Here is a 24817-nt window from a genome sequence, read left to right as displayed (position 1 = left end):
CTAACACATAACGACACTATCAAGACTTTTAATGACATTGTCGTTCATGTGGAACCTAATTTCTCTAAATCCCTTATAATCATACTCTCCGTTTGACCCTCACTGACAGAAACTTCAAAATAAGTTGGATGCATATGCCTTCCTGGTTTTGATTTCATGGACCCAAATAAGACCAGCGGAGGCTATGTAAGAAACTTCGTTGAAAATAATTATAGTGGTAGGAAAGGGAAGAACATGTTCGGCAATTAGATTTTGAGAGGAAGAAGAAAGGGAAAGGTGACATTCTCATTGGTTTTTTTATCAAAAGCTTGTAGGAGCTGGGTGAGGGTGGAGTTGTAGGAGAAGGAGAATGAGAATGAGAAGAAGAGGGATAAAAGGGTCATCTCACAAGGACCCAATGTTAGTTTGGGGGTTATGACAAATATTACTAAGCCACATCACCACTTAACTGGCGGATGCTAATGACAAGGGTGTAATAATAATTTTTTTGCAAACTAAAGGGGTTAAAATATAATTTAAAAAAATCCAAGGGAAGAAGATGTAATTAGACCATAATATAGGGGAGGGGCATGTAATTTTTCCTTTTTTAAAAAATGGGGTTGTATAATGAAGTGGGTCAATTGGGGAACAAATTGAAGATGTTTGGAGCCGTTGGATCTTTGAAGTCTACGTGTCCATTGCGAGGTAGGGTTGGGCAAGAGGTGGGGGATCCGGATCGTCTATTGCGTGGCTGCCCCAACTGCCATGTTGCGTAGACACAACAAGACGCGAAATGACCTCCTTACCTTCATTCAGGCAAGGCGTTCGGGTAAGATAACTGGATAAGGCGGTCAGTGCACGCTTTCCTGTGTCAGCGCAGCAGGGCAGTTGGGGCAGCCGCGCGCAGCAGGAGACCCCAATCCGGGGATGTGAGAGTTGGAAAGGAGCCGGATCTTTGTTTTTCTCCTGAGACCCTGCTTACCCTATCAAGTGGAACGGTCGAGTTTCGAATTTGTACGAACCGTTTGATTATTTTCTCTTAATCACCAACTAGTCGCTAATCTGGAGAGCACTGATGGTCTGAAATTCTTCTCACAAAATATATCCTTCCGATGGGTCAAGTTCAAAGCGAAGTTGCCGCCGTTGAACAAGGCAATCAAGACGTTTCACTTAGAAACAATCCTCAGCCAACTTCATTCGAAGATCTCCTTGCAGGTTTGTCGATCTTTGCGTGCTTAAAGAAAGTCTCCGTCATTTAGTTTCCGAAGCTTTCCTTTTTACTCAATGCGGTAATTGAATTATGCGATGCAGTCATAAATTATTTTTCAGTATTTTATCAATCTCTTTTTCGGTGTGATGTTTGCAAAATGGAGGACTAATGGCATGGGATATTGTTATTGCCAGGCTGACAAGGGGGTGAATCAGTGAATTTAAAATTTTTTCCTCCCAAGCTGAAACCCAACTGTTCACACCACAACCTACTGATGGCACTATGCTCACAAACACTCCTAGCACTGTCAAGGCACACTAACAATGCTCACTGCACAACCCTCACTGGCATACACACAAAGGCATTTCTCACACACCATACTTATGGCAGTACACTCACGGCTCCGGCTATTGTCCCACACTCAGATTGGTGCAGTCCTACTTTCTGGCATACACAGAAATAATCACTATCCCAGCACTGTTCCAGGCTCAAACTTGACTGGCGGAGGCAATCCCAAGTTTACCAGTCACCTGCATACACAGTCACAGTTGTGTGACACATCTTTGCCTCTCAACCACATGCCTAAACATCAACTACCCCTGTAGCAAGGTATATCCGGTGTGCACACCTATCCTGCAGCAAACATATTCCAATATCCACAACAATAAAATAGTCACATGCACAGGGCACCAGTTATACGTGGTTTGGCAATACGCCTACATCCATGGGATAATAGCCTAACCAGGGTTTCGTATTATACCCAATACACAACTTACAATTTTTACTGTTGCAATGGCCTAGGTGCTTCTACACCTGCTTAAACCCTTGATGTACAAGAGCAAGGGCTTCTATCCAATGTTTACACTGCTTCAACAGTGAAGACGTTGCAATGCCTTAGTGTCCAATTGCAACTGAACATCCCCAATATAATAAAAGTGGGCTCATACCAATGTTCTGCAATGTAGCACAACAGCAAATGCAAATCCCAGGGATATTGACTCCGGTATCACATCCATAGGAGTTGAGAGAACTTAGCAAATATTGGAAGGGGATACGTTTCTGGATGACTGAGAAGTAAGTTCCAGTTGCTAGAGGTAAGCTTCATAGATTCCAGGTGCAGATTGCCCCAGGTCCATTGGGTGATGTTTTTTGTATCTTGAAAAGAAATAGTTGTCTCATTTTTTCTGAAGTATTCCTTTGCTAAGACTCTTGAGCAAAGTTTTTAGGTTTTATGTCCCCAACTTGGCAATTTAAGGGTTATTTCTTCAATGGATGCTTGGGTGCTGGAAGAACTTATGACAAGATCTAGTCATTTGGGAGGCATGCTTACTGTTTCTTTACCCAATTAACAAGAATCAGTAATTTCTTAGAGTAGTGTAGTAGATCCAGGGACATTGGTTTCTGCAATCGATTCTTGGGTGCTGGAAGAGGTTATGACAGGATTTAGTTAATTGAGATGCAGGCTTACTGTTTCTGTAACCAATTAATTAGACAAGAAACAGTAATTTGTTAGAGTCGTGTAGTAGATCCAAGGACATTGGTTTATGATTCTAGATTAATCTCAACAAAACAACATGGGAGTGGTCCTTGTGGGACTAGGTAGACAAGATGAAGTGACAAATATAAAAATTTGTGGGAAATTGAGGAATGGCTTTAATGTATCGTTGTATGGATCTGGTTATGGATTGAGAATTTTTCATGAAGGAAATACTACATGAAAGAAGAAGAGGGGGAAGAAGAAGTTCCTAGGAAGAGATTTTTGGAATTGAAACCCATTTTAGCTTCTCAATCACCATATGTGATCATCAAGAGGGGGGGGGGGGGTTTCTCCAATATCCTCTATCTGAAAAGGCCTTTCTTATTTCAATGATTTGTCCCCTACAATATGAATTGCCTTATTTACTATAAATATTTACATATGTTTTCATCCTTAAAATTAAAACAAAATATACTCCAAATCCCTTCCAAAGATATCTGAATACCACTTCTCCATAATTACGCCACTTCACTTGGATTGTAGGAGTAAAGAATAAAGAAAAAAAGTAAACAAATTGAACAGTATTCTCGGATGCAGCACCAGAAGGTGGTTATGACCAAAGTTAGAATAATGAATTCAAACAGCAAAATCCCTGGACAATTGTTTGATTTTTTATTTTTTTTGGGTGAATAAATATTCATTACCCAGGAGGAGACAGAACAAGGAAGCCCCCAAATGAGGGGGCAAAGAAGGAGGAAAGGAAAAAAAAATACAAAATAAAGGACAAACACTTCCCCTCTAGGGGGGGAGGGGGAGAAAGCATGGAGGAGGGAAAGCCCCAGGAGATAATAATATGACTGTTCCTTGGGGAGTGTAAACAAATAGGAGAGGATCCAGAAATTATTTTGGTAACATCAAAGGAAATGGAGTCCCAAATCTGACGAAAGGATCTTGAATTGAAGGTCCATTTCCTGTGATTGTATTCCATCCAAATATGCGTAATAGTCGCTCCAAATGCAAGCTTTCCAACCTTGTCACAAAAGACTTTCCTACAAAGTTCATGTCCACCCAAATCCATTCCCTCTGGAAGGGGAGGATTCTTCTTTACCTAGGCCAGCATTTGTCTAACAACCCAGACCAAATTGTGGAAAATAATGGAGACTCAAAAATAGATGTTCACTACTTTCTGGACAATTGTTTGTTATTGGCCAGCAAAATGGATGCTTCATTTGAGAAGACGGGAGGCCGATGGATCTTCCTTATTCTTTCTTTCTTAGTATGTGAAGCCCCAATAGTGACTCTATAGTGGAAAACACCTTACTTTATAGAGGGTCCTGCAAAGAAAACTACTGTGCTACTTACAGTATGAATCGCCTTATTCACTATATATATTTACACATGTTTTCATCCTTAAAATTAACACAAATATACTCCAATCCCCGCTGAAAGATATCTGAATACTAATTCTCTATAATTACCTTAGTGCCACTTTACTTGGGCTATGGGAATAATGAATAAAGAAAAACAATTAACAAATTGAACATTGTTCTCAGATGCAGCACTAGAAGGTGGTTATGATCAGCCTTGTTTGGATATATACTGCTGATGAGTTTATGATGATGAGGTTCTAGTTTCTCCCTTAACCTCACTCTCCTCATTCGATAGCATAAATAATTTCATCCACTTTCTTGAGCTGGATTCAGTTCCTACTAGATTCCTATTTTATTTTTAGTGATTTTTTTTTGGGTGAATAAAAATTCATTACCAAAAGGAGAAAAAACAAGAAAACGCCCCAGAATTCTAGGGGGGGAGGGGAGGAGGGAGAGATATCCAACAATATATAGGGCTCAGAGTGATTTTAACTTCAATTGAATCCTATGTCCTTCGATTGTTTAAGATTTTTTTCCCTGTATGGTGTTTGCAAATAGGTGCTAAGAGCCTAAGAGTTCTTTTCCAACGAATTCTCTTTCTGATGATTGTTGAAGATCTTGGTTTGATGGACACACTTTTAAAGAAGAAGAAGCTGTAGATATTATAATGTGCAGCCTGACATCAAGGTACTAAAACTCCGAACTCAGTACCAACTCGACCCTTGGAAAAACCGAGTCGAGTCGAGATCTCGCTGAGTTGGTGCATTTTTTTTTTCCAATTCGAAGCCTTAAATCGGTGGGTTTTAGACCTAGTTTGGGTCTGAAACTTGGTATTCAGCCTATTTTAGGCCATTTAAACACAATGGCACAATCAAATTTCGCAAAAACAAAGTCCAAATATGAGTTTCACTTCGGACCATAGGTTGGTAGGCGACGACGTACTAAAATACCCTACTCTACACATAATTTAGTAATAGAAAGCAATCTAAACATTCAATTAATGTAAAACAACTTAAATAAGCATTAGAAATGTCAAAGTGTATAATACATCAATCTTTAAACAAATGTTACATAAAATGTGATATGTTAATGTATTCAGTCCCTAGATTGCTTAAAATTCCATAAATCTTAATATGGTAAAACATTGTTAACTTTAAGTTTTGTTTTGAAAGCTTTCCAACAAGTCCAAGATTGCTTAAGTCTGATTTATATTGAAGAAGTTATGTACCAATCAAACTTAATTTGATGTGCGCATATGCTGTCAAAATCATTCAGAATGAAAATATTGTTTTGGACATCAAAACAAATGAATAGTTTACGTACTTTTGGTTTTTAGCAATGTTTTACCATATTAAGATTTATGGAATTTTTAGATTTGAGAAAAACCCCAGCGTTAGAAAGTTGAAAATTGCACTTACCGCCGAAAATGCAGTTTTTGTTCTTGAACTAGGGGTTGACTTTTTTTCCTTTTGGAATTTGATTTTTTAACTATTTTTATTGGATTGAAATAGGGTGGTATTTGCTTATTTATGAATAATATCTTATAAACATATACTTAAATGATATTAGGCATAAATAAGTGTCTGTCCTGATTGCTGGCATACATAATACCAAGAGATAGGTGTCTGTATACCAAGATTTCCCACCGAGATCTCGCCCAAATCTCGAGATCTGGCACTCATATAAAGGAGTTTGGTGTCTCATCACTATACAACACCAACTTGTCTTCAATCTCCTTGCTATTCAATTTCAATCATTCTAAAGATCTGCCACTTTAAATTTTAACCACACATTTTTTTTTTTTAAAATTTTATCAGAACTTCCTCTTCAAGCTCCCCATGAAGAAAAGCATTTTTTACGTCCAACTGTTGCAAATCCCAACCCAGATTGACAACTTATGACAATAAAACCCAAACAGTATTGAACTTTGCAACTGGAGCAAAAGTCTCCTGGTAGCCGATCCCATAGGTTTGAGTAAACCCCTTGGCCACAAGTCTAGCCTTGTATCTATCTACTGACCCATCCATCTTCTGCTTGACTACAAACACCCATTTACTACCGATTGGTCTCTTGCCTGGAGGAAGAACCACTAACTCCCACGGCTCATTTTTGGATAAGGCTTTCATCTCTTCCATCATAGCTGCTTTCCACTTTGGATCTGCAAATGCCTCCTGCCACTTCTGTGGAATAGAAACAGAGGAAAGAGAAGGCACAAAGGGACGATAGGAAGAAGACAAGGGATCATAGTAAACAACATTGGAGATGGGATGTTGGGTACAAGGCCTAATGCCTTTACGAATAGCAATAGGTAATTCAAGAGAAGGATCCTTATCAGATGGAGTAGCAGGCTCTGGATTAAAGTCTTGCGATTGGAGAAGAGGTACAGTAGTGGTGGTAGTTTCAACTTGCTCCTTATGCTTAGGGGTCCGGGTATAGACTTTATCAACAGGAATCTGACTCACAGGCCTTCGAACCAATTGCTCCCCTTGAACAAGAAGCGGACTAGAGGTTGGATGAGGAGTAGATGGCTCCCTTTGAACAGCAACCGATAGTATAGCGTACACATCTTCAATACCCAAAGAATCATGTTCTTCTTGAAGATGTGGTTGGGAATAATATGCTAGAGATTCGTGGAAGACAATGTCCATAGTGACCAAAGTACGTCGGGTAGGAGGATTATAACACTTGTATCCTTTTTTAGTAGCTGAGTAACCGAAAAGATACACCGAATGCCACGAGGATCAAGCTTGCCATGAGGGTGATGGTTACGAGCATAGCAAACGCAACCAAAGATCTTCGGTGGAACAACAAAAGAAGAGGAACCCTGGAGAATGTCTGTAGGTGCACAACCATCAAGAACATGGGTAGGCATGCGGTTTATCAAGTAGGCAGCGGTAAATACAACATTACTCCAGTACTGAGAAGGAACCTGCCGTGCAAACATAATGGCCCTAGCAACTTCCAAGAGATGACGATTTTTCTTTCAGCCACTCCATTCTGGGTAGGAGTGTCGACACAGCTGGTTTGATGAAGTTTCCCATTATCAGCCAAGTATGTTTGGAACTGACCCTCCATGTATTCCTTGCCATTGTCACTGCGCAGAATTTTTAAAGTTGTATTGAATTGGGTCTGAACCGTACGGTGGAAGAGCTGAAAACAACGTAAAACTTCACTCTTGTGTTACATCATGTATATCCAGGTAGTACAAGTATAATAGTTAATAAAAGTAACAAACCATCGATGACCAGAAATGAATGTGTGACGAGCAGGACCCCACACATCAGTGTGAACTAGAGTAAAAGGGGAAACACTTCTTTTATTCAAAGGGAAATAACTAGAACAAGTTTGTTTGGCTAAAACACAAGCCTCACATAAGAACTCATCCATTTTACAATCTTTTACTAACTGAGGAAATAATGCTAAAGTTCGAAGAGGAGAATGGCCAAGCCGACAGTGCCATAGATGGAAATCAGGACAAGGTTGAGTGTAACTGATGAGCTAGAGATGAAGCTGGCGGGAGAGAAGTCTGACCCATGTCAAGTAAGTAGAGACCACCATGTACCTTACCACCCCAAATCGTCATCCCTTTCACAAGATCCTGTATGACACAGTGAGAAGGAAAAAAGTTATTTTGCAATTTAAATCTTTGGTAAGACTACTAATTGAAAGAAGATTCGTAGAGAAAGAGGGAACATGCAAGACAAAGGATAATGTAAGGGTAGGAGAGCAGCGAATAGATACCTTTCTAGATATAGAAGAAAGGGAACCATTAGCCACGCAAACAGTATCTTTCCCGGAAGAGGGAGAATATTGATGAAAAATATGGGAAGAACCAGTCATGTGGTCAGTAGCACCGAAGTCTATAATCCAAGGACTGGAGACAACCGATGCACAATGACTACTGACTGGAATACCTGAAGCAAAGTGAGAACCAAAAGGGTCAGCAGGTGCAGATGCCGGAGCAGGTGAAGCTGGAGAGGCCTTTAACATGCGACGGAAAGCTTGAAGTTCATCTGAAGTGAGACCAATGTCTGTAGAAGGGGCTGCAGCAATTTCAGTGTGATTAGCCTTGGACTTGGACTTCCCACGAGCACATTTCGCCTCAAAGTCAGCAGGTTTACCATGAAGTTTCCAGTAGTTGGCTTTAGTGCAGTGCACATTTAATGACCTTCTTAGAGGTATCTCCAGTGCGAGAAGACCCATCAGATATGGGAGTAGAACCTGAACCAGTTTGCAAGGCAGATCGGTCAATGGTAGGAGAATGAAGCATGGCAGTCCGTCTATTTTCTTCAGTATGAACCAGAGCATAAAACTGCTCCAATGTAGGAAAAGGAGATCTGCTAAGGACTTGAGCATGAATCTGATCGTATTCAACATTCAAACCAGCCAGGAAGTCATACACTCGAATCTTGTCAACATGCTTGTGGTAGGCAGCAATGTCTGTTGCATTAGTGGGCTGGTAATCAGTGTAGTGATCCAGATGTTGCCATAAGCTGCGAAGGGCAGCATAGTACTGGGAGATGGAAAGTTCTTTTTGGGTGGTTTCATGAAACTTCTTGCGAAGTTCATACACCAGAGAATCGTTTCCAACCTGACTAGGAGTCTCCTTCGCAGCAATCCATATCTAAGCAGCAGTGTCTAAGAGCAAATAACCACTGGCAAGGTCGGGTTGCATAGAGTTAAGTAAGAAGGACATGACTTGGGAGTCATTTGAAATCCATCGATCCTGAAGAGGACCAGCTGTAGAGGGCTTCTTGGCAGTTCCGGTGATGTGGCCAGTAAGACCACGACCAGCAATAGTTAAGTAAGTAGACCTGGACCACATCATGTAGTTACTGCCATCAAGTTTGATTGAGGCAGCAAAAGGAAGATACTCATTCCGTGGCAGCCCATCAAGTCAAGAAGTAACAGTAGAAGTGTCCGACATTAGGGCTCAAGAAAACACTAGATCGACTCAAATATGGAGAAAATCAATATCTTCAAAACCAGCTGTTGGAAACAGTTCAAACTTGGATTGAGTTCTTCTGTTGGTGAGGTGAAAAACTCCTCCAAAAATTAGATGCTGCTGATGAGGGATGGGTGAGATCGATCTGTCAGGGTTTTAGGAGAAAACCCAAAAATAAGAGAATATACAGATCACCCCCAAAAAACTTGGTAGAAAAGGCCACAGATAGGATCAAAATCCTCTTTTAGGGTGATGAAGACCTCCTCCAAAAACCAGCTTGATCAGAAAAGGGGAAAGCTGAAATCGATGAAGTCAAAAAAACCCTAAGTCCTGAAATCGATAATTGTTCTTCAATCTTGCAAGCAATGATGGATGCTTCCACAGGAGCAGTACTTGATGTTCAAAAAGAGGAGACTTGATCTTCAATATTTAATGTAGACTCAATCTCCAAAAAAGGAAGAATAAAAAATCACAGAAGAGGGAAAGCACTCCAATCGATCCTTGCACGGTTTGATGTTTTTATTTTTTATCTCATCAAGGTTGGAGATAGGGCAGCAACTAGATTCATAAGAATCACCTCATTAGTCCTGTCCTGTTAAGGTTTAGAAGGACAAAGGAGGAAGAAGAGAAGGTGAGATGAGAGGTTGCGAACGAGGGAAGAAGGAGAAGCTGAAAACCTAGATCAGATTTAATGGCTCTGATACCATGTTAACAGCAGTGCTAAGCTGAATGATTGAATGATCAATGTGATCACCCAGACCTTATATTTGTAATAAAGAGAGAATGGACAGAATTACAATAAGGCCCCCTCATAGTTGACTCTACTAACTAAGTCGGCTATTGGGAGAAAAACCCCAAAATACCCTTTTGGGTTACATCACTCAACAGGATCCTTCATAGAAATAAAGACTAACTCTGTGTAAACCCCTCAATTGTGAAAAATAGTTCATGCATTGTGTTAGGAGGTTTGGGTTGGACATAATTTCTATTGATTGCCACCAAACCTGCTTTCGTTTTTTTGGATTGAGCTTGTGTAAACCCCTCAACCTGTCTGACCCATTTCATTTTTCCATATTAAAACATAATAGGTATGTAAAACACCAACAGAGTGCATAACATCATGGTCTCTCTCTTGTTTCTCATGCATGAAGTCAGGAATACATCATAATTGACCAAGATAAACCTTTTTCTGCATCGTGCCTGCATCGATATGACTAAGCTCTAGTTGACTCAAAAATGTATCTGCCATTAATCTTTTGCTGTTACAGCATATATAATACTGACTCATTACTTCCATTTCCTCTATTAAGAGTGTAGAAGTATGGTTAAGATATTATTAATCATTACGTTTCGCTGTTGCAGAAGCAGCAGCATTTGGGGATGATGAGAATGAGGTTTGTTTTCTTTGAATAGTTCAGCCACTATTTGAAATGTTTTATATTTTGGTAATTCTGCATAAATGTAATTTATTTTCACAGTGGGCTCAATTTTCTCTTTTCAGTCCCTTGATGCAAAGGCGGAGAAAGCACTAGAATGTCCTTGTGTTGCTAAATTGCGGAAAGGTCCTTGTGGTGACCAGTTTTCAGAGGCTTTTGTCTGCTTTCTTAAGAGCACTGCCGAAGAAAAGGTAACAATTATTAAACCAGCTGATTCTTTTTGGTACCCTTAATTGGGCATGTACTTTTTTACATACCAATTTGTAGATGTCTGGTTGCTGCATCTTGATGGTTGCCTCTCTACCATATTTGATGAGATTGAAGTTGACAATACTACCAATGGATTTCTACAAGATAGTCAAACTCAACTCAAGTCAAGTCAATTCAGCCTTATCCCAACTAAATAAGGTCCTTTTCCTCCAATCAGCTCTGTTCAAAGCCATATTTGTTACAAGGCCTAAGTTATGCATGTCTTTCCTCACCACTTCTCCTAGAGTCATTTTAGGTCTACCTCTGCTTCTTTTAGCTCCTTCAATTTGAATCAAATCACTTCTCCGTACCTTAGACGACTTTCTTGCAGCTTAGCATGTATTGGAGATACTCCTAAATCAACTCTAATTTGATAATTCCTTATTCTATCTTTTCTAGTTTTGCCACACATCCATCTCAACATCTTCATCTCAGTTACACTAAGTTTATCTATATGGTATTTCTTTATTTCCCAACATTCAGCTCCATATATCATTGCCGGTTGTACAACTCTCCTATAAAATTTTTCTTTGATTTTAAAGGAATATATCAATCATACAATACTCCGGACGCACCTCTCTACTTCATCCATTCTATTTTAAATCTCTGTGTAACATCATCCTCTATTTATCCTTCTTTATTTATGATTGAGCTCAGATACCTAAAATAATCACTCTGCAGTATCTCACTCAAGTCTCATCAATTTTCAGCACCTCATTATCCATCCTATTGTTACTAAAGTTGCACGCCATATACTCTGTTTTTGCTCTACTTATCTTAAAACCTTTTGATTCCAAGGTTGATCTCCATGATCCCAATTTGGTGTTTATCCCTGCTTTAGTTTCATCCACCAAAACAATATCAGTAGCAAAAAGCATACACCAAGGGATTCTACAACATATATAGGGGAAGGGTTTTGTGTACAGCTACTTTTGGAAACCAAAAGCCTCGTATACAGGGGGTTGGGTTTTGGTACTGTAAAAGGGGTTTATCCACATCTAAGGGTTTCAAGTACAACCGTGCACCATGCACTATGCACCATGAACATCCGTACATGAAACCTTATATATATAGGAGTGAGGGTGAGAGTGGGATGCTTCTGTCGTGGTTTCTAGATGCTTAGCAGGTTTTTCTTACAATCTGTAATCGACTCCGGTCCCATCTGGCAAAAATATGGTTTTGTCACACAGGATATGTTGATCAGGGATTTTTTGGTTTATCAGCTTTTTATATGAAGACAAATGCACATGGACTGGGGCATAAAGGCTAGATGTTCAGTGTCCCAATCAGTCGAATCATTTTTGTCCAGGCAGAAAATGCTAGTACAAGGCAATCTTGAGGTAGATGGTTACAAACATTTTTCAGGTCAAATTAGACTGCACAATGTCCTTGGCGGACTTCAGTCCATCAAGTGGTGGGTTCTAATCATTTGCACGTGCACCTCTTGTATGGCATTGCTAGATTGGGTGGAGGTAGATTTGGCACATATGTCTCTCTGGTGCACAAGTTGACTGACTGACACATTGTGACTTGTAGGGTTCCGATTGTGTTCATCCATTTGTCGCTTTGCAGAACTGTATCAAAGAAAATCCTGATGCATTTCCGAAGGATGTTTTGGATGAAGATGGGAGCAAGAAAGAGGAAGAATATACCCATGAGTACAAAATCATCCCTCCAAACTGGGCCAAAGAACCAAAACGCAAGCTTTAATGATCTGGATTTTTTACTATGAACTCACTGATGTATGTCACATGGTAAAGGTTTTCTTTCACTTCTCTTTCAGATTTTACTCACACACTCTACCCTACCCCTTTTCCTTGGCGTAATTGTTAACAATTTGATTATTCTGGTAAATAAGTGATTGTTATGGAAGAGTTGTACCCAAAAAGCAAAAGGAAAAAGAAAAAAAAGAGGAAAGGATATTTGTGAAGGGGTATGGATAATACATTAATACCCTAAGATTTACATTATGTTTTTATGTACAATTTGGATGTAATGTAAACCAAATCTCCATTTAATGCAGTTGAAAGAAATTTTACGTTTAACCACTAGAGGATTGCACATAGATTGGCAGCATATCAAGCTGCTTCTAAATGAGTTTGCTTTATTTGGAGCTGTAGCCTGATAATTTGGATCTTCCAATTGTGTGAACCCTTTTCAGCTCAGAATTTCTTTTGTTGGACCAATCAAATTATGGATCCTATACAAGTTTCTGGGTTCCATGATCCTTGGTTATAGTTTTTGTTCAACTGGTTTGAACAGGAAAGAAGAATGATGAAAAGAGCCTAAAGATCAGTTTGCTTTTCTTCTATGTTCCTCTTTTGTTTGATGTCCAAATCTCAGAGGGTGATAGATGGAGACTGACCATTTAAGTCATTCTGTCAACCACTATATTAGCTTCAGGTGTGGAGAATGACACTTTTTTTTTTTTTTTTTTTTGAGAACTTCAGATAACTCTTCTCATCTTCTTTGAAATGCTCTTGACCTCCCTTATGGTTTTCACAAATAGCTGATGATCTCTTTCAGTTAAATGACCTTCAGTGAAGTTACTTGCATATTTCATGTAAGCATTTATGGAAGGAGAATGCATTTTGATATGAATGTCCACTATATCTTCTCCCTCCCTCCCTCTCACCACACCCCCCCCCCTTTGGTGGAAGGAGAATGCAGTAATGCATTTGAATATGTATGTGCACTTAGTTTCTATTTTGTTTGGGGAAAAAGAATGCATTTGAATGTGTACGTCAATCTTTGTTGGACTGCTTTTCTGGCTTAGTTCAATTCATTGATAAAAAACAGAGGCAAAAGCCACCATGGTATAGTGCATATAGAAGAACACCTGGTGTAGTCCATGCACGCCTATTTTGATAGAGAGGAGATGGTCTGGATTAGCGATACGTCAAATTTTAGAGTTTAATTTAACCATATAATCTGCTCAGTATTGGCATACGTCCTATGTGTGTCCATGTATGGCTAGTGTATTCCAACCACTACTATATGTGTTATCTTAATTTTAATTATTTAAAAAATCTATGTGGCCATGACAAATTCCATTTGGGTAGAAATCTGAAACGTAAGACCTTGCCCACAAAAGTTTAGAACCATTTGAGCTGCCACTTTCTTCTTTGCGGAAGGAATTGCTTGGTGGGTTGCAGAACTTAGTACTATTGGTTTAGAGATTTTTCCTAGACAGGGGGGTGAAATGACCACCCTGCCCCCCAATGTGCCAACTTGTGTGTTCTCATTGGCCCCATGCACATGTAGGGGTTGCGATCCCTCACAACGTTGTCTCAAATTTTTTTTTACAACTCTCTTACCTCTCTATTTTAAATAATAAAAAAAAAAACCCAGCTTTATCCAAATTAAATGGGTCTACTACGTGGATCCTTGCCCTCCAATCAATTCTATTCGAAACCATACTTGATACAAGGCCTAAGTTATGCACGACTTTCATCATCTCTCTTTTTCTTTTTACAACTCTCTCATCACTCTATTTCCATCCCACTAAAACTTCTGCAAACAAACGGGTCTAATAATTATAAAGAGAAGTTTGGAAACATTGGCTTTGGGCTGTTGGAAAGAGGCCAATATTCTGACTTAAATGGGGGTTGTGGGATCGGGCTCCTCTCCTCGAGCCCAGTGCCCAAGGAGTGTTCAATGAGGTAACATCAGCTGCCTAGTGCAGTTGATGAGAGTTGTGGTGTACTTCATGCCCATGCTCACCAGGAGATCTCGAGTCTTTTGACCGTTACCTCTCCCCTGCCCCCCCCTTAAAAAAAGTGTCCGGTGAGACATCTAACGGCGCTGGGCTGCTGGGCATTTTAGGTCGGGTCCACTGGGTTGAAGCTTGATTGATGATTCAAGCTTGGCCGGCGGGTAGCCGGGTACACTGAAACGGATACAGGATGTGAGCTCTTTTTTCTAACGATAAAACCCAAGTACATATTACTCAGTTACTGAGAGACAGACAGAGAGAGAGAGAGAGAGAGAGAGAGAGAGAGAGAGAGCGGGCCGAATGCTGAAGAATGGGCACTTTAGTTATCCATGGCTTCATCGCAGCTATTTGCTGATCTGTTCGCCGATGCTGCTAATTGGCATCGAGTTGCTCCTCCAAATGGTAGCTCTTTCGCCTTCCTTAAGCCTTCATCCCTCTCCATTCTAACTTGGCAGAGTACACAGAGCTACGACTACCAATCGTTTGGTCTCAACAATGATGAAAAAGAAAACCGAAGAAACGGCAGTAACCCAAAACGAAGGAAAATCCCAAGAAGTGGAGGAAGAAGTAGAAGAGGACTTGCCTTGGATTCAGGAGAAGGCGATGGACCTGGTTGAGTTCACGGGGTCGATAACCTAGGCGATTCCTGGGCCCAGGGTAGGTGGTAGTTCATTGCCGTGGATTATACATGCCCCCATATGACTAACAACGTTTAAAACACGGGGTGAAAAGATAAAATTACCCTTGCAAAGAAAACACAAAAAAAAATGTAATTACATATATCACCGTGAGGTTTAACGAAAATATAATTTTATCTCCCAGTTTTAGATAATTCTACGTATCCTTGAGTTTCAAGGGGTAAAATTATAAAAATATCTTTACAGGAAAAAAAAAACCTACAACTCATCTTCCCACATCGTATAGGATTCATAAAAAAAGGACAATGAATTGGAAGTATAACTTACTGATGCTAGCTAACCAATTAATCATTATTAGAGACGATTAATGCCAAAGCCACAGTAAAGAAGTTCGTGTGAAGCCACAAAGAGGGTGACAACGATTTACCTAATATCGTAGGAAGTCCACTAGAAAATGATGAACAGGGTTTCGGATAATCAGAAACAGAGAGAACATAGAAGAAGAAGAAGAACAGACACAGCAACAGATCGTGATTTTGAAAGGAAAAAGGAAAATCATGAAAAGAAAGCAAAAAAGGTAGTTTGAAGCTAAAGTAGTCTACTGGTATTCTTGGTATTGCTGAAGGATTTGGGTACAACTAGAGAGGGGGGAATCCTTCATGAATCCCATTGTGTTAGCGTGACAGATGTTGGAGATGATGCCATTGTTGTTGGTAAGGATGACATGGGCCCGTCACGCCCTGGGCTCTTGACCGTGTAATCGCTCTGTGGGCTGCTGACGAGCACCGTCTCACAAAGCTCATCCTTGTGGTCATCTAGGACTGTGATCTTGTATGTCCCTATAGCATTTGTGACACCGTCGACGTTGTAAACCACCTGAAGTGAGTCCCTGTCCTTGCATTGAACCCTAACATTTGCACCTGCCAATGTTAAAAGAAATTACTAAACCAAATAACCAAAGCCATTCAAGCAGGAAAACCCTCTAAAAGAGAGGAGAAGAGGAAAACTGTAGATTTATGGTATTCGTAGCATAGATCTATGAAAAGGGTACTTCTAACTCTCAGATCTGAACCCTAAAAACAACTAACAAATGCATTTAGGATACCCTAAAACGATGAGTACCTTTTCTCACAGAGCGAAAGAGACATTAGTTGAGAGAGAGAGAGGGTTACCATGAATGTAAGTAGTAGCGGGGGTTTCGAAACCACAGCGGCAGGTATCACAGTAGACCTTACCCACAACGACGAAGGGTTTCCGTTTCCTAACGGGGTGGGATGCGCTGACGAGGGCCGGAAAGACCCAGAGAGCGAACAAAGCTATCTTCCAATTACAGGTTTATAAGATCCCACTTGATATGAACAGAAGTGCACTATTTCCTCCCCAAAAATGGAAAATCAATGGTGTTCTGAATCCAGATTACAAGTGTGGCGCTCCAATTAGAGTTGACCCAATCGATTGGTGAATTGGTAGATGATGTTTTGAGTGGATCAACGGATTGAAGTGCTGCAAATGTGACAAATTAATCGGCGATTGTTACATGGACAAATCCATTATCGCCAATGAACTTACGGGTTATTTTTTGGAATATAGGTTTTGATTACTTTCTGATTTAGCAGTAATATATTTTGATGGGTATTTGTAGTTTGTGAGTTCAATCATTTGGATGCCGATGTCCAGTTGCCTCCACGAAAGGTCTCCTAGCCGGACCGCAGACGCAGAGTTGTAACACTCTTCTCCTTCACCTCTTTCTTCTATTGCGACTGATTACACTGACCATCTTCCATCTTTGGAATCTGTTGAGCTCAGATTCTAACAGTCTTGGTCTCTATTAGTCCTCAGGTTACATTTGGGAAAGATGAGTTGTAGAATTTTTTTTTGTCAAAAGCATTTTTGTAATTTTATCCCTCTGTTAGTCATAAACACGGAATGGGTATATGTGTTAACCTTTGTAAACCTCAGTGGGTACGTAAAATTATTCAAAACTTGAGAGGTAAAATTATACTTTCGTAAAACCTCAGGAGTGGTATATATAAATTATCAAAAAAAAAACAAACCTGCAAGTCATCTTCCTTCCCCAAATCGATTGGGGAAGATGAGTTGCAAGTATCCTGAGAATGACTTTTGTTTTTTCCGATCTCTTTCATCAACAATCGATGAGTTGCAGTTATCGTTCGTGCCACCTTCAAAGGATTGGAATCCCCGAGCTTGGCCTCCTCCTCTTCTTCTATCTATTTCATCCACAGAGCGGCGTGAATTCTCTGCTTCTTCAACCGGTAGTCCTTCTATATGTTCTCCAAACTATAAAGCGAGTTTTCTATTTGATTGAAGAAGTCCAGCCTAAACTTGGGGAAAAAAGTGGCATTTTCATGTTTGGATTCCGGTTTGCGGGTTTTTTAGTAAGATGCAGATTTTTCTTATTGGGGATTTTGGTGAGATGCATGTGGATGACTGAAAAAGCCAACCAGATCCTGTGTTGTTTGGTTACGCCAAGAATTGCAAACCATACCTGTTACCATGGTGGACTATTGGTGACCCTAGATGGCCACAGTTGACAACTAGGGTCCAAACATTGCTCCATTTCCAAACCATACCTTCTGAGTACCGAAGAGATAAAATGAAATAAAAACTGGAAGACACACATTGCTCCATTTCCAAATACTCCACCGTAAGCTCTCCGACATAGCATCAAGATTAAAAGGAAGTCTGGTCATGAATCTTATGTACTTGTGAAATATGAACGGGGTATAACTGATGTCGCCCATCTCTCAGATGAAACTCGGTGGCGAAAGGGGCTTCTTATTGCTGTTGCTGCGGAGATGCGTCTCAGACTCTGCATTATCTCTCTCAAATCTTAAACGCAGCCACACACTTCGCCTCCTCTTAGTTCGCAGAACAGAAAAAGTGGAGTAGCTGCTCATTCGGGTTATATGTGAGAACAGCAACGCAACCATGATTTGTGAATGATTCCATATTCTTTACCTGTTCAAGCGGAGTCTCCGACCCACATGCTCGTTAGATATTCCAACCGCTAAACCAGCAGCCCTGCCTCCCCGCTGGTGATGATCGGAGGCTAAGAAACCGTCCAACGGGTAAAGGGACCTGTGTGCCTTAAACGCAGAGCGAGAGAGAAAAAGAGAGACCGAGAGTTGCAGGTTGTTTTTTTGTTTTCTTTGTAAGGGCAATTTTGTCAGTTCACACTATGTTTTGGACGTTGTTAGTCATAAACTAATCGAATAGAAGTATGGGTTAATGTTTATAAACCTCAGGGGATGTGCAGAATTATCCAAAACTAAAGGGTATTACTGTACTTTCGTCAAACCTCAGAGGTGGTATGTGTAAATTACCCATTTAATTATACATCCCTCCGGTTTCCTCTATGGCACCCCTCTCCCCTCCGACACTCCCCAAAGGGAGGTATAGAAAATTTCCAATCATAAATCCCCAATCTCGTTTCATCCCCCGTCCAGGGTTCGAAATACGAAGAAGAAACGACTCTTTTTAGTCTCTTTACCCTCAAATTGCTCTTTTCCCTCCCCCTCCTTTGTCAAATTATTTCCTCCGCCAACTCAGATTTCGGTGTCGTCTCTGCTTTGTCAATCAATTGCAGTCCTTCCCATAGTCCCACTCCCGCTTTCACTTAGCTCTGGGGAAGAGTTGCAAGACAACCTTATTAAGGTTTGCCAACTGACTCCCGCGCTCTGGCTTCACTCTCACTTTGGTCCTTCGGGGAGCACGACCTAAGGTTCTCTCTCTCTCTCTCTCTCTATCAACGAAATTGATGAGCTAGGTTTATGGGACTACTACTACATATGTTCTCTTTTGGCTCGTCAATATCCCAATAGAATAATAGAGACTCGTCAGATTGTTAAGATTTTTGCCTTGTGTAGTCTATGAACTTTCATAATGATTCTACCACACTCAAATTTACTTTTAAAATAAAGATTCTCACGACTAATACTGGGTTAGCGAAATAGGTTTATATTTTTAGACTTCAGAGAATCTACTTTTTTTCTTCAAACCTTCTCCACCTCTGATCTGAGCCCATAATAATATATGCAGGACACTCCTTTATAGGCATTGCAATCTACTCAACATCTCCACCCATTCTTTTAACTCTTGTCTTCACCACATCCTCATCACTGCCTTGAAATAGCCATCCCCAACTTTATCCCACACTTCTCTTCCTACTTTGAGGTTTACGACTGGAGACCATGCTTTTAGTTTATGTTATCCGTTGCAATTGGGACAGAATATTACTGTAAAATTAAGCCATACTTCTGCTTAGGTGATGCATAATAATATTGAAAAAGTTCTCCTATTTGGTCTTTTTTGGGTGTTCTTCTGAGTTGCTGGTGGTATATAGTTTTTGTATGAGTAGTTTTCTTGTTGAAACTGAAAGATATAATTAGCGGAATGAAAATCTCCTATCAGCTGCTCAATTTTTCGTTGGCATTGTGTATTTAATTTATTTTTCTAGTTTTCTGTTGTAATGTATTAGTCAATATTCAGTCTGGGTAACTTGAACTTGATTTTGTGATGATTGATCTCAGTCTCCTTAGCTATTTTGGTTGTTTAACCTGTTTAAGTTCAGATCTGATTCCAATTGATAATCTGCAGAAATAAGGATAAGTAATGTTTGCATGCATATACATAGATGGTTTTTTGAGTGCCGAATTTCTGTGGTGGAAACATCTGATTCATGAACTTTCAATTTTTTCCATTCCTGGACTCTAGCAGCGTCAGAGGATATGAAAAATAAAAACTTTAGTCCTTTAATAGTTAGGTTCCTCTTTTTCTTTTGGTTTCCGTACTGGAGTTGAAGAATAATAATCGTTCAATGTAAGTAGGGAAGGATGAGTTTTCTCTTTTGAACAATAAACAGCACAAACAACACAAATTTATGTTGGTTCTGTCCCATGCAGCTTGTTGAGTTGAATTTGGATACGAATTTGTCAAGGTTTTAGGGATGGCCGGTAGGGAAGTTCGAGAATACACCAATCTCACTGACCCAAAAGGTACACTCCATGGTTAATCCCCCCCCCCCCTCTCTTCAGTTTCTTCTCTATGCTTTACTTCTCTAATTTATTTTGTTCTTGTTGTACATCATTTTAGCAGATATTTTTTTTTTTAAATCTTTTAAATGTGTATTAATGCTTATGCTTTTGTCCCTTTCCTTTCTGGGTCCTCCATCATGAAGATATATCGTTTTTGGTTTGTGTTAGTTTTGCTTATAAGAAATTGAGAGATGGAAGCTTTTGCTTTTCCCCTTTCATTTGAGTGTCTTTTCTAATTTTCTCCCTTCTGGGTATTATTGATTCTACAGATAGGAAATTGGGGAAAGGAAAGGATAAAATTGATGATGAAGACATCACTTTTCATCGGATGGTGGCAAAGGTTAGCAAATCGGACCTTCTATCTGTTTCTTTGTTTATTTCCTTTTTATCATTTTTGAATGGGGTACTGGTATTTATGATGCTTCTTTTTTCTACTTTGTTGAATGTAAAAAGAGAAAAGGGCTCTCTACTTTTTTTGAAGCTGTTATCTTGATATTTCAATGGAGGAGTTCATGGTTGATTGGTCATTGGAGTATTAGTTCAGGGGGATGATTGGAATCCTCTTGGAATGAAATGATAGGCTTTTATAGCATTTGAAAGCATAAAGTCATTGCAGGAATGCATAAGAATGCTCTATCATGTAGTCCTTAAGTGGCATCATTTCCCAACCCCCTCTTTTAATGAGCTTTTATTAATCCGTTTTAGACTTTGAACTGTGGATTCAAATGCGTGACAAGTAAAAAAAATCTAATTATTTCATTATTTAGTTTTTTTCCAGATGCCCATAAGGTTAATTCTTGATGACTACATTTTGATGGATAGGTCGGGGTATTTTTACAACAAAATCATTTTTCTTGGAATCATAACACATTTTGTTCTCATGCTAGGAAACTAGGTATATCAAGAAAGAGAAGAATCTTCTAGTTAGTGAGAATATTGATTAGTGATAGTTCATCTGTTGGTTTTTGAGAAGGTCCTTCTGTAACACTTTCTTGGTAATGGATGATTTTTTTGCAATATAATCTAATAACTCTTCCACTTGGTTATAAGACTTTGAATGTGTTTTAATATATTAGTAAAAACTGTTTCAAGTGTAATGCCCAGTTTCATATTATCTACCACCAGACTAGAACTTGATGGGGGCAGTAGATGTCATAGCCATAGGTAGGCAAAATGGTTGACTGTAGATAGATTTTGACTATAGTGATTAGGCAAACCATGCAATTGGCTGCTCAAAGGTGTAGAACTATTGAAAATTCAAATTTGAGAAGCAATGAAAGTGACGTCATGTGTGCCAAGCAAAAGGGCCCTTGCTGGAGGGGTGTCAAGGACATCCATCCTCATTGCAGATACAAGAGTATTTCTGATCAACTGTGCATGGGTAGTTCTTGCTGGTGCATAATAAAGAGGTGAGAATTCTTTCTGACAACAATAAGTAGTGGATTGGAACTGCAAAGTTTTCTTTGCAACTTTGCTTCGAAGGCCCAAAGTTGAGTTATCACATACCCATTTACCTTGTTAGCACATGACCCTACAGGTCTTCTTTGGTATCTAGACCAGTGAAGAAACAGTAATGGGTATGTACGACAGGAAAACAAATAGTCATGGTCCTCAACAGAGTGCAAGAGAACATTGGTAGACATTCCTAAACAGCCCCAACTGATCAACCAGCCCTTCATTAATAAGGTCCCTGTAAGCCCATTCAGGGGAGAAAAGCTAAGCAAGTTTTCTGACAAGAAAAGATTGGACATAGGCACCACTCTTCTGGAGTCCTGGGTATGATAACAGAGGGCCATCCAAAAAATGGTCCATTATCGCTTGAAGTCCATGCCATCACCCACCAGATCATATAGAAGGTGCACTTTTATAGAATTCCAAGTTGATTTCTGTTGTTTTGAAGATAGTGATCCTGTTCTATTCCTCGTCGAGGTTTGAACCAAAATGAGCTTGTGTTTACAGCTTTCTGTGGTCCCATTCACAATGAAATGAAAGATAGACAATATGGATGTTTAGGACTGTTCTTGAGATTTTTAAGGTTAGGGTAATAAAATGTTGGTCTACAACCCCCCTCCCCAGCAGGCACGGAAAAAAAAAAAGGGAGCAATTCCTGAAACTAAAAATTTGTTGGATAAGGGTTTGGAATATCGCTATTCTTTCTTTTGATTTACTGACCTTAAGTTCTACCCAGTGGAGATTCTAACAATCATATGACATGTACTGGTGATGTTTGTTGGTCTGAGAATATATTGTTTCAATATCTTTCAGGTTGGTTTCACTCCCACTTTGGTAACTTTGTTATTCTCTGTCTCTTTTGATAGATTCCTAGTTATGAGAAAATACATTCTAAATCTGAAAACCTTGAGCATACCATTTCTTTTCCCATTATTCTACTTTTAGTTTGCAACTCTGCATTTATTCAATTGTAATTGTTGAGATTGATGCAGGATTTAGCTTAGTAGGTCTTTCTAGGCTCCATGTATCCTGAACCAAGGCTTCCCTATCTTGGAAGTGAGTAAAGGATGAAAAGAGGAAGGGATGCATCTCTGATAGTAGATTGTCTGTGAATGTTGTGGTTGTTGATGTTTGCCCTATCTATTGTCTTTCCTTTGGATACTCTTGATTTTTTTTTGTTCTCTTGGCTTCTTTGAATGGAGTGTTCTGATAACATGCCTGGCAGGGATCTTGGCTTCTTTTACTGGGTGGTTGATGCAAGCAGATGCAGGAGGTTGCTGGAGAACGGGGAGGTTACCTTCATGGGCGAGGGGGTACTGCCTCTATCTCTCTCTCTCTAAAAAGAGAAGATAGGTCACCTGTATTCTAAACTTTATAAGAACTTACTGCTGCAGCTTTGGACAGTGATGACTTGCTCTATCTTAAGGAACAGATGGAAGCTGAGGAGGATGCTGAGCGTCTTCTTCGCCGCACTGAGAAGCGGGCATTCGCGGCATTTAAAATATCCTTGGGGACCCATTTTAAACTTATCATGTGTTTCAAGTTGGAATATTTCCCTTCAGAATGAAATGAGTTAAAATAAATGCCATTATGTGCGAGTGGAATCACTGAATAGACCATCCAGCCATAATAACTGCTCATTGTATGACACTTGCATTTCAACTTATAGTTTTTTTCCCCTTATAATTGCATTATTTACCATTTTTATGAGATATTCCTTATGACGGTCCAAAACAGTACAATTTAGATTTATGTCCAAGATTATCACCCAAGAGATCATTTGCACCATAGATCAACCTGATTTGGTGATCTTAACCCATTTGACCAATAGATCTTTGTTTCTATTGTTACTATTATTGTATCTGATAGTAGATGCATGTCATGATGTCTAAAACAGTGCAACTTATTCGGTTGTTCAAGGGCATCCAGTCTAGTCAAATTGTCATTTTGGACATCTCTTTATTCTCTTTCAATCCTTAAGACCATTGGTCCAAAATAAAAGTGGCAGCTCTTCCTTGTCTTGGAAGGAAATATTCTTCATGTTTCCAAGTTCTGAATTTTTTTTGTTCTTCCTTAAGTCACTAGACACAAAGCTGCAAGTTTAGTGGATTCTTCTCCTGCATCGGTGCCTTTAACACTTCGTGTGGAGCCCAAGCCGAAGAGTGGGATCAGGTACTACTTTCCTGTTGTTTACTCTGCATACTTTTATTAGCCTTTCCTGGGACTGATTTTGTTTGACTACTTATTATTGAAATTTAAGGCAACAAGATCTCCTGAAAAACATTGTGGAGATCAAACCGAAGCGACATAGAGTATCGAGTGAGTCAAGCCCGAACAGTGGAACTCAATTTGCCCCTGTTTCTACGGCCTCCACTTCAGTGAGTGGGACAAAGGAATCAATTCCAAATAAAGAGCTTTCTCCATCAAGGTTAAGCACTGGAGAAGTGGATAGCAAACCAGAGAAACCTGTTAAAAGCTTACTGGGCCTAGCTTATGATACTTCCGATGATGAGGAAGATTGAGTGGAGAATGTTTGGGGTATATATTGTTGCAACATTTCTTTTATTTGGGTGGGGTGGGGTGGGGTGGGGGGGGGGGGGTTTGCACGGCGTATACATTGGTACAAATTTGTTTTTGGGGTGGGTTGGGTATATAGATGGGTGCAACATTTTCTCTTTCAACTGCTTCTTAGAGAGTACCAGCTTATCTGAGTAATTTTCTTAGCACAGAGCACTTTTATCCAGCCAAAACTAAAGGTACTAAGAAATTGTTCACATTGAATTTTTTCCCCCTTTATGGTCCTCACATTTAACTAATTACAATAAACAAAGACAGTACCACTAGTAATAGTTATTATAGTAGTAGTAGTTATAACGAAGATCCTGGATAATTATAATGAAACATTCTTTGTGATACGGTTGCACATATGCTTTTGTCTCCTTATTCCTGAATTAATGCCTAAATCTTTCTCAAGGTGCCTGCAGATCTTGTAGGGACTTTGTAACTATGCATCTACGATTGGAGCCACTCGTTATGGTTATAGTGATAGTGGGCACCTATTCCTTCTTAGAGTCTACCCGACCTAATGTCTATTCAAAGGATAACGTATGGGCAATAATGAAACTATACTTTCCAAGTTCCCTGTTCTTTTAGTTTCATTGGTGAGATCTTAAGAATGTAATCTTGGGTCCTTCCAAATACCTATTGTGGATGGAATATGAAAAATTAGGGTAATTTATTATTGATTAGTGTTCTTTCATTCAGCGGTGTAACTCCTGGTTTGTTTTTGTCC

At 39.6% G+C, this 24817-nt stretch overlaps 2 protein-coding genes and 1 pseudogene across 2 annotated transcripts; 2 read left to right on the top strand and 1 right to left on the bottom strand.

Annotated features, from left to right (window-relative positions):
• Positions 1-940: 940 nt before the first annotated feature.
• On the top strand, positions 941-12709 carry LOC122644784 (mitochondrial intermembrane space import and assembly protein 40 homolog). Its single transcript, XM_043838167.1, has 4 exons — positions 941-1194; positions 10344-10375; positions 10483-10608; positions 12203-12709. Exons 1-4 carry the CDS (start codon positions 1092-1094, stop codon positions 12374-12376), a joined length of 435 nt encoding a protein of 144 aa, XP_043694102.1. The 5' UTR covers positions 941-1091; the 3' UTR covers positions 12377-12709.
• Positions 12710-15554: 2845 nt separating this feature from the next.
• On the bottom strand, positions 15555-17700 carry LOC122645434 (annotated as a pseudogene).
• An 896-nt stretch (positions 17701-18596) lies between these two features.
• On the top strand, positions 18597-24263 carry LOC122646395. The gene is made up of 8 exons (XM_043839945.1): positions 18597-18761; positions 19942-20034; positions 20343-20413; positions 22790-22838; positions 22920-23026; positions 23615-23697; positions 23786-24084; positions 24172-24263. The coding sequence occupies exons 2-7, from the start codon at positions 19986-19988 to the stop codon at positions 24045-24047; spliced, it is 621 nt and encodes a 206-aa protein (XP_043695880.1). The 5' UTR covers positions 18597-18761; positions 19942-19985; the 3' UTR covers positions 24048-24084; positions 24172-24263.
• The last annotated feature ends 554 nt before the right edge of the window (positions 24264-24817 follow it).

This window comes from Telopea speciosissima, chromosome 11 (assembly GCF_018873765.1).
Source record: "Telopea speciosissima isolate NSW1024214 ecotype Mountain lineage chromosome 11, Tspe_v1, whole genome shotgun sequence".
Classification (NCBI taxonomy): Eukaryota; Viridiplantae; Streptophyta; class Magnoliopsida; order Proteales; family Proteaceae; genus Telopea; species Telopea speciosissima.
This window is presented reverse-complemented; position numbering and strand designations above follow the sequence as displayed.

What these genes read in the sequence shown, in the direction of transcription:
- LOC122646395 (XM_043839945.1), top strand. Translation starts at nt 19,986, where the DNA reads ATGGCCGGTAGGGAAGTTCGAGAATACACCAATCTCACTGACCCAAAA. An exon ending in TTCATCGGATGGTGGCAAAG is followed by an intron (nt 20,414 to 22,789) that starts GTTAGCAAATCG and finishes TGATGCAAGCAG; the next exon opens with ATGCAGGAGGTTGCTGGAGA. An exon ending in GGGCATTCGCGGCATTTAAA is followed by an intron (nt 23,027 to 23,614) that starts ATATCCTTGGGG and finishes GTCACTAGACAC; the next exon opens with AAAGCTGCAAGTTTAGTGGA.
- LOC122644784 (XM_043838167.1), top strand. Translation starts at nt 1,092, where the DNA reads ATGGGTCAAGTTCAAAGCGAAGTTGCCGCCGTTGAACAAGGCAATCAA. An exon ending in ATTCGAAGATCTCCTTGCAG is followed by an intron (nt 1,195 to 10,343) that starts GTTTGTCGATCT and finishes TCGCTGTTGCAG; the next exon opens with AAGCAGCAGCATTTGGGGAT. An exon ending in AGAGCACTGCCGAAGAAAAG is followed by an intron (nt 10,609 to 12,202) that starts GTAACAATTATT and finishes TGTGACTTGTAG; the next exon opens with GGTTCCGATTGTGTTCATCC.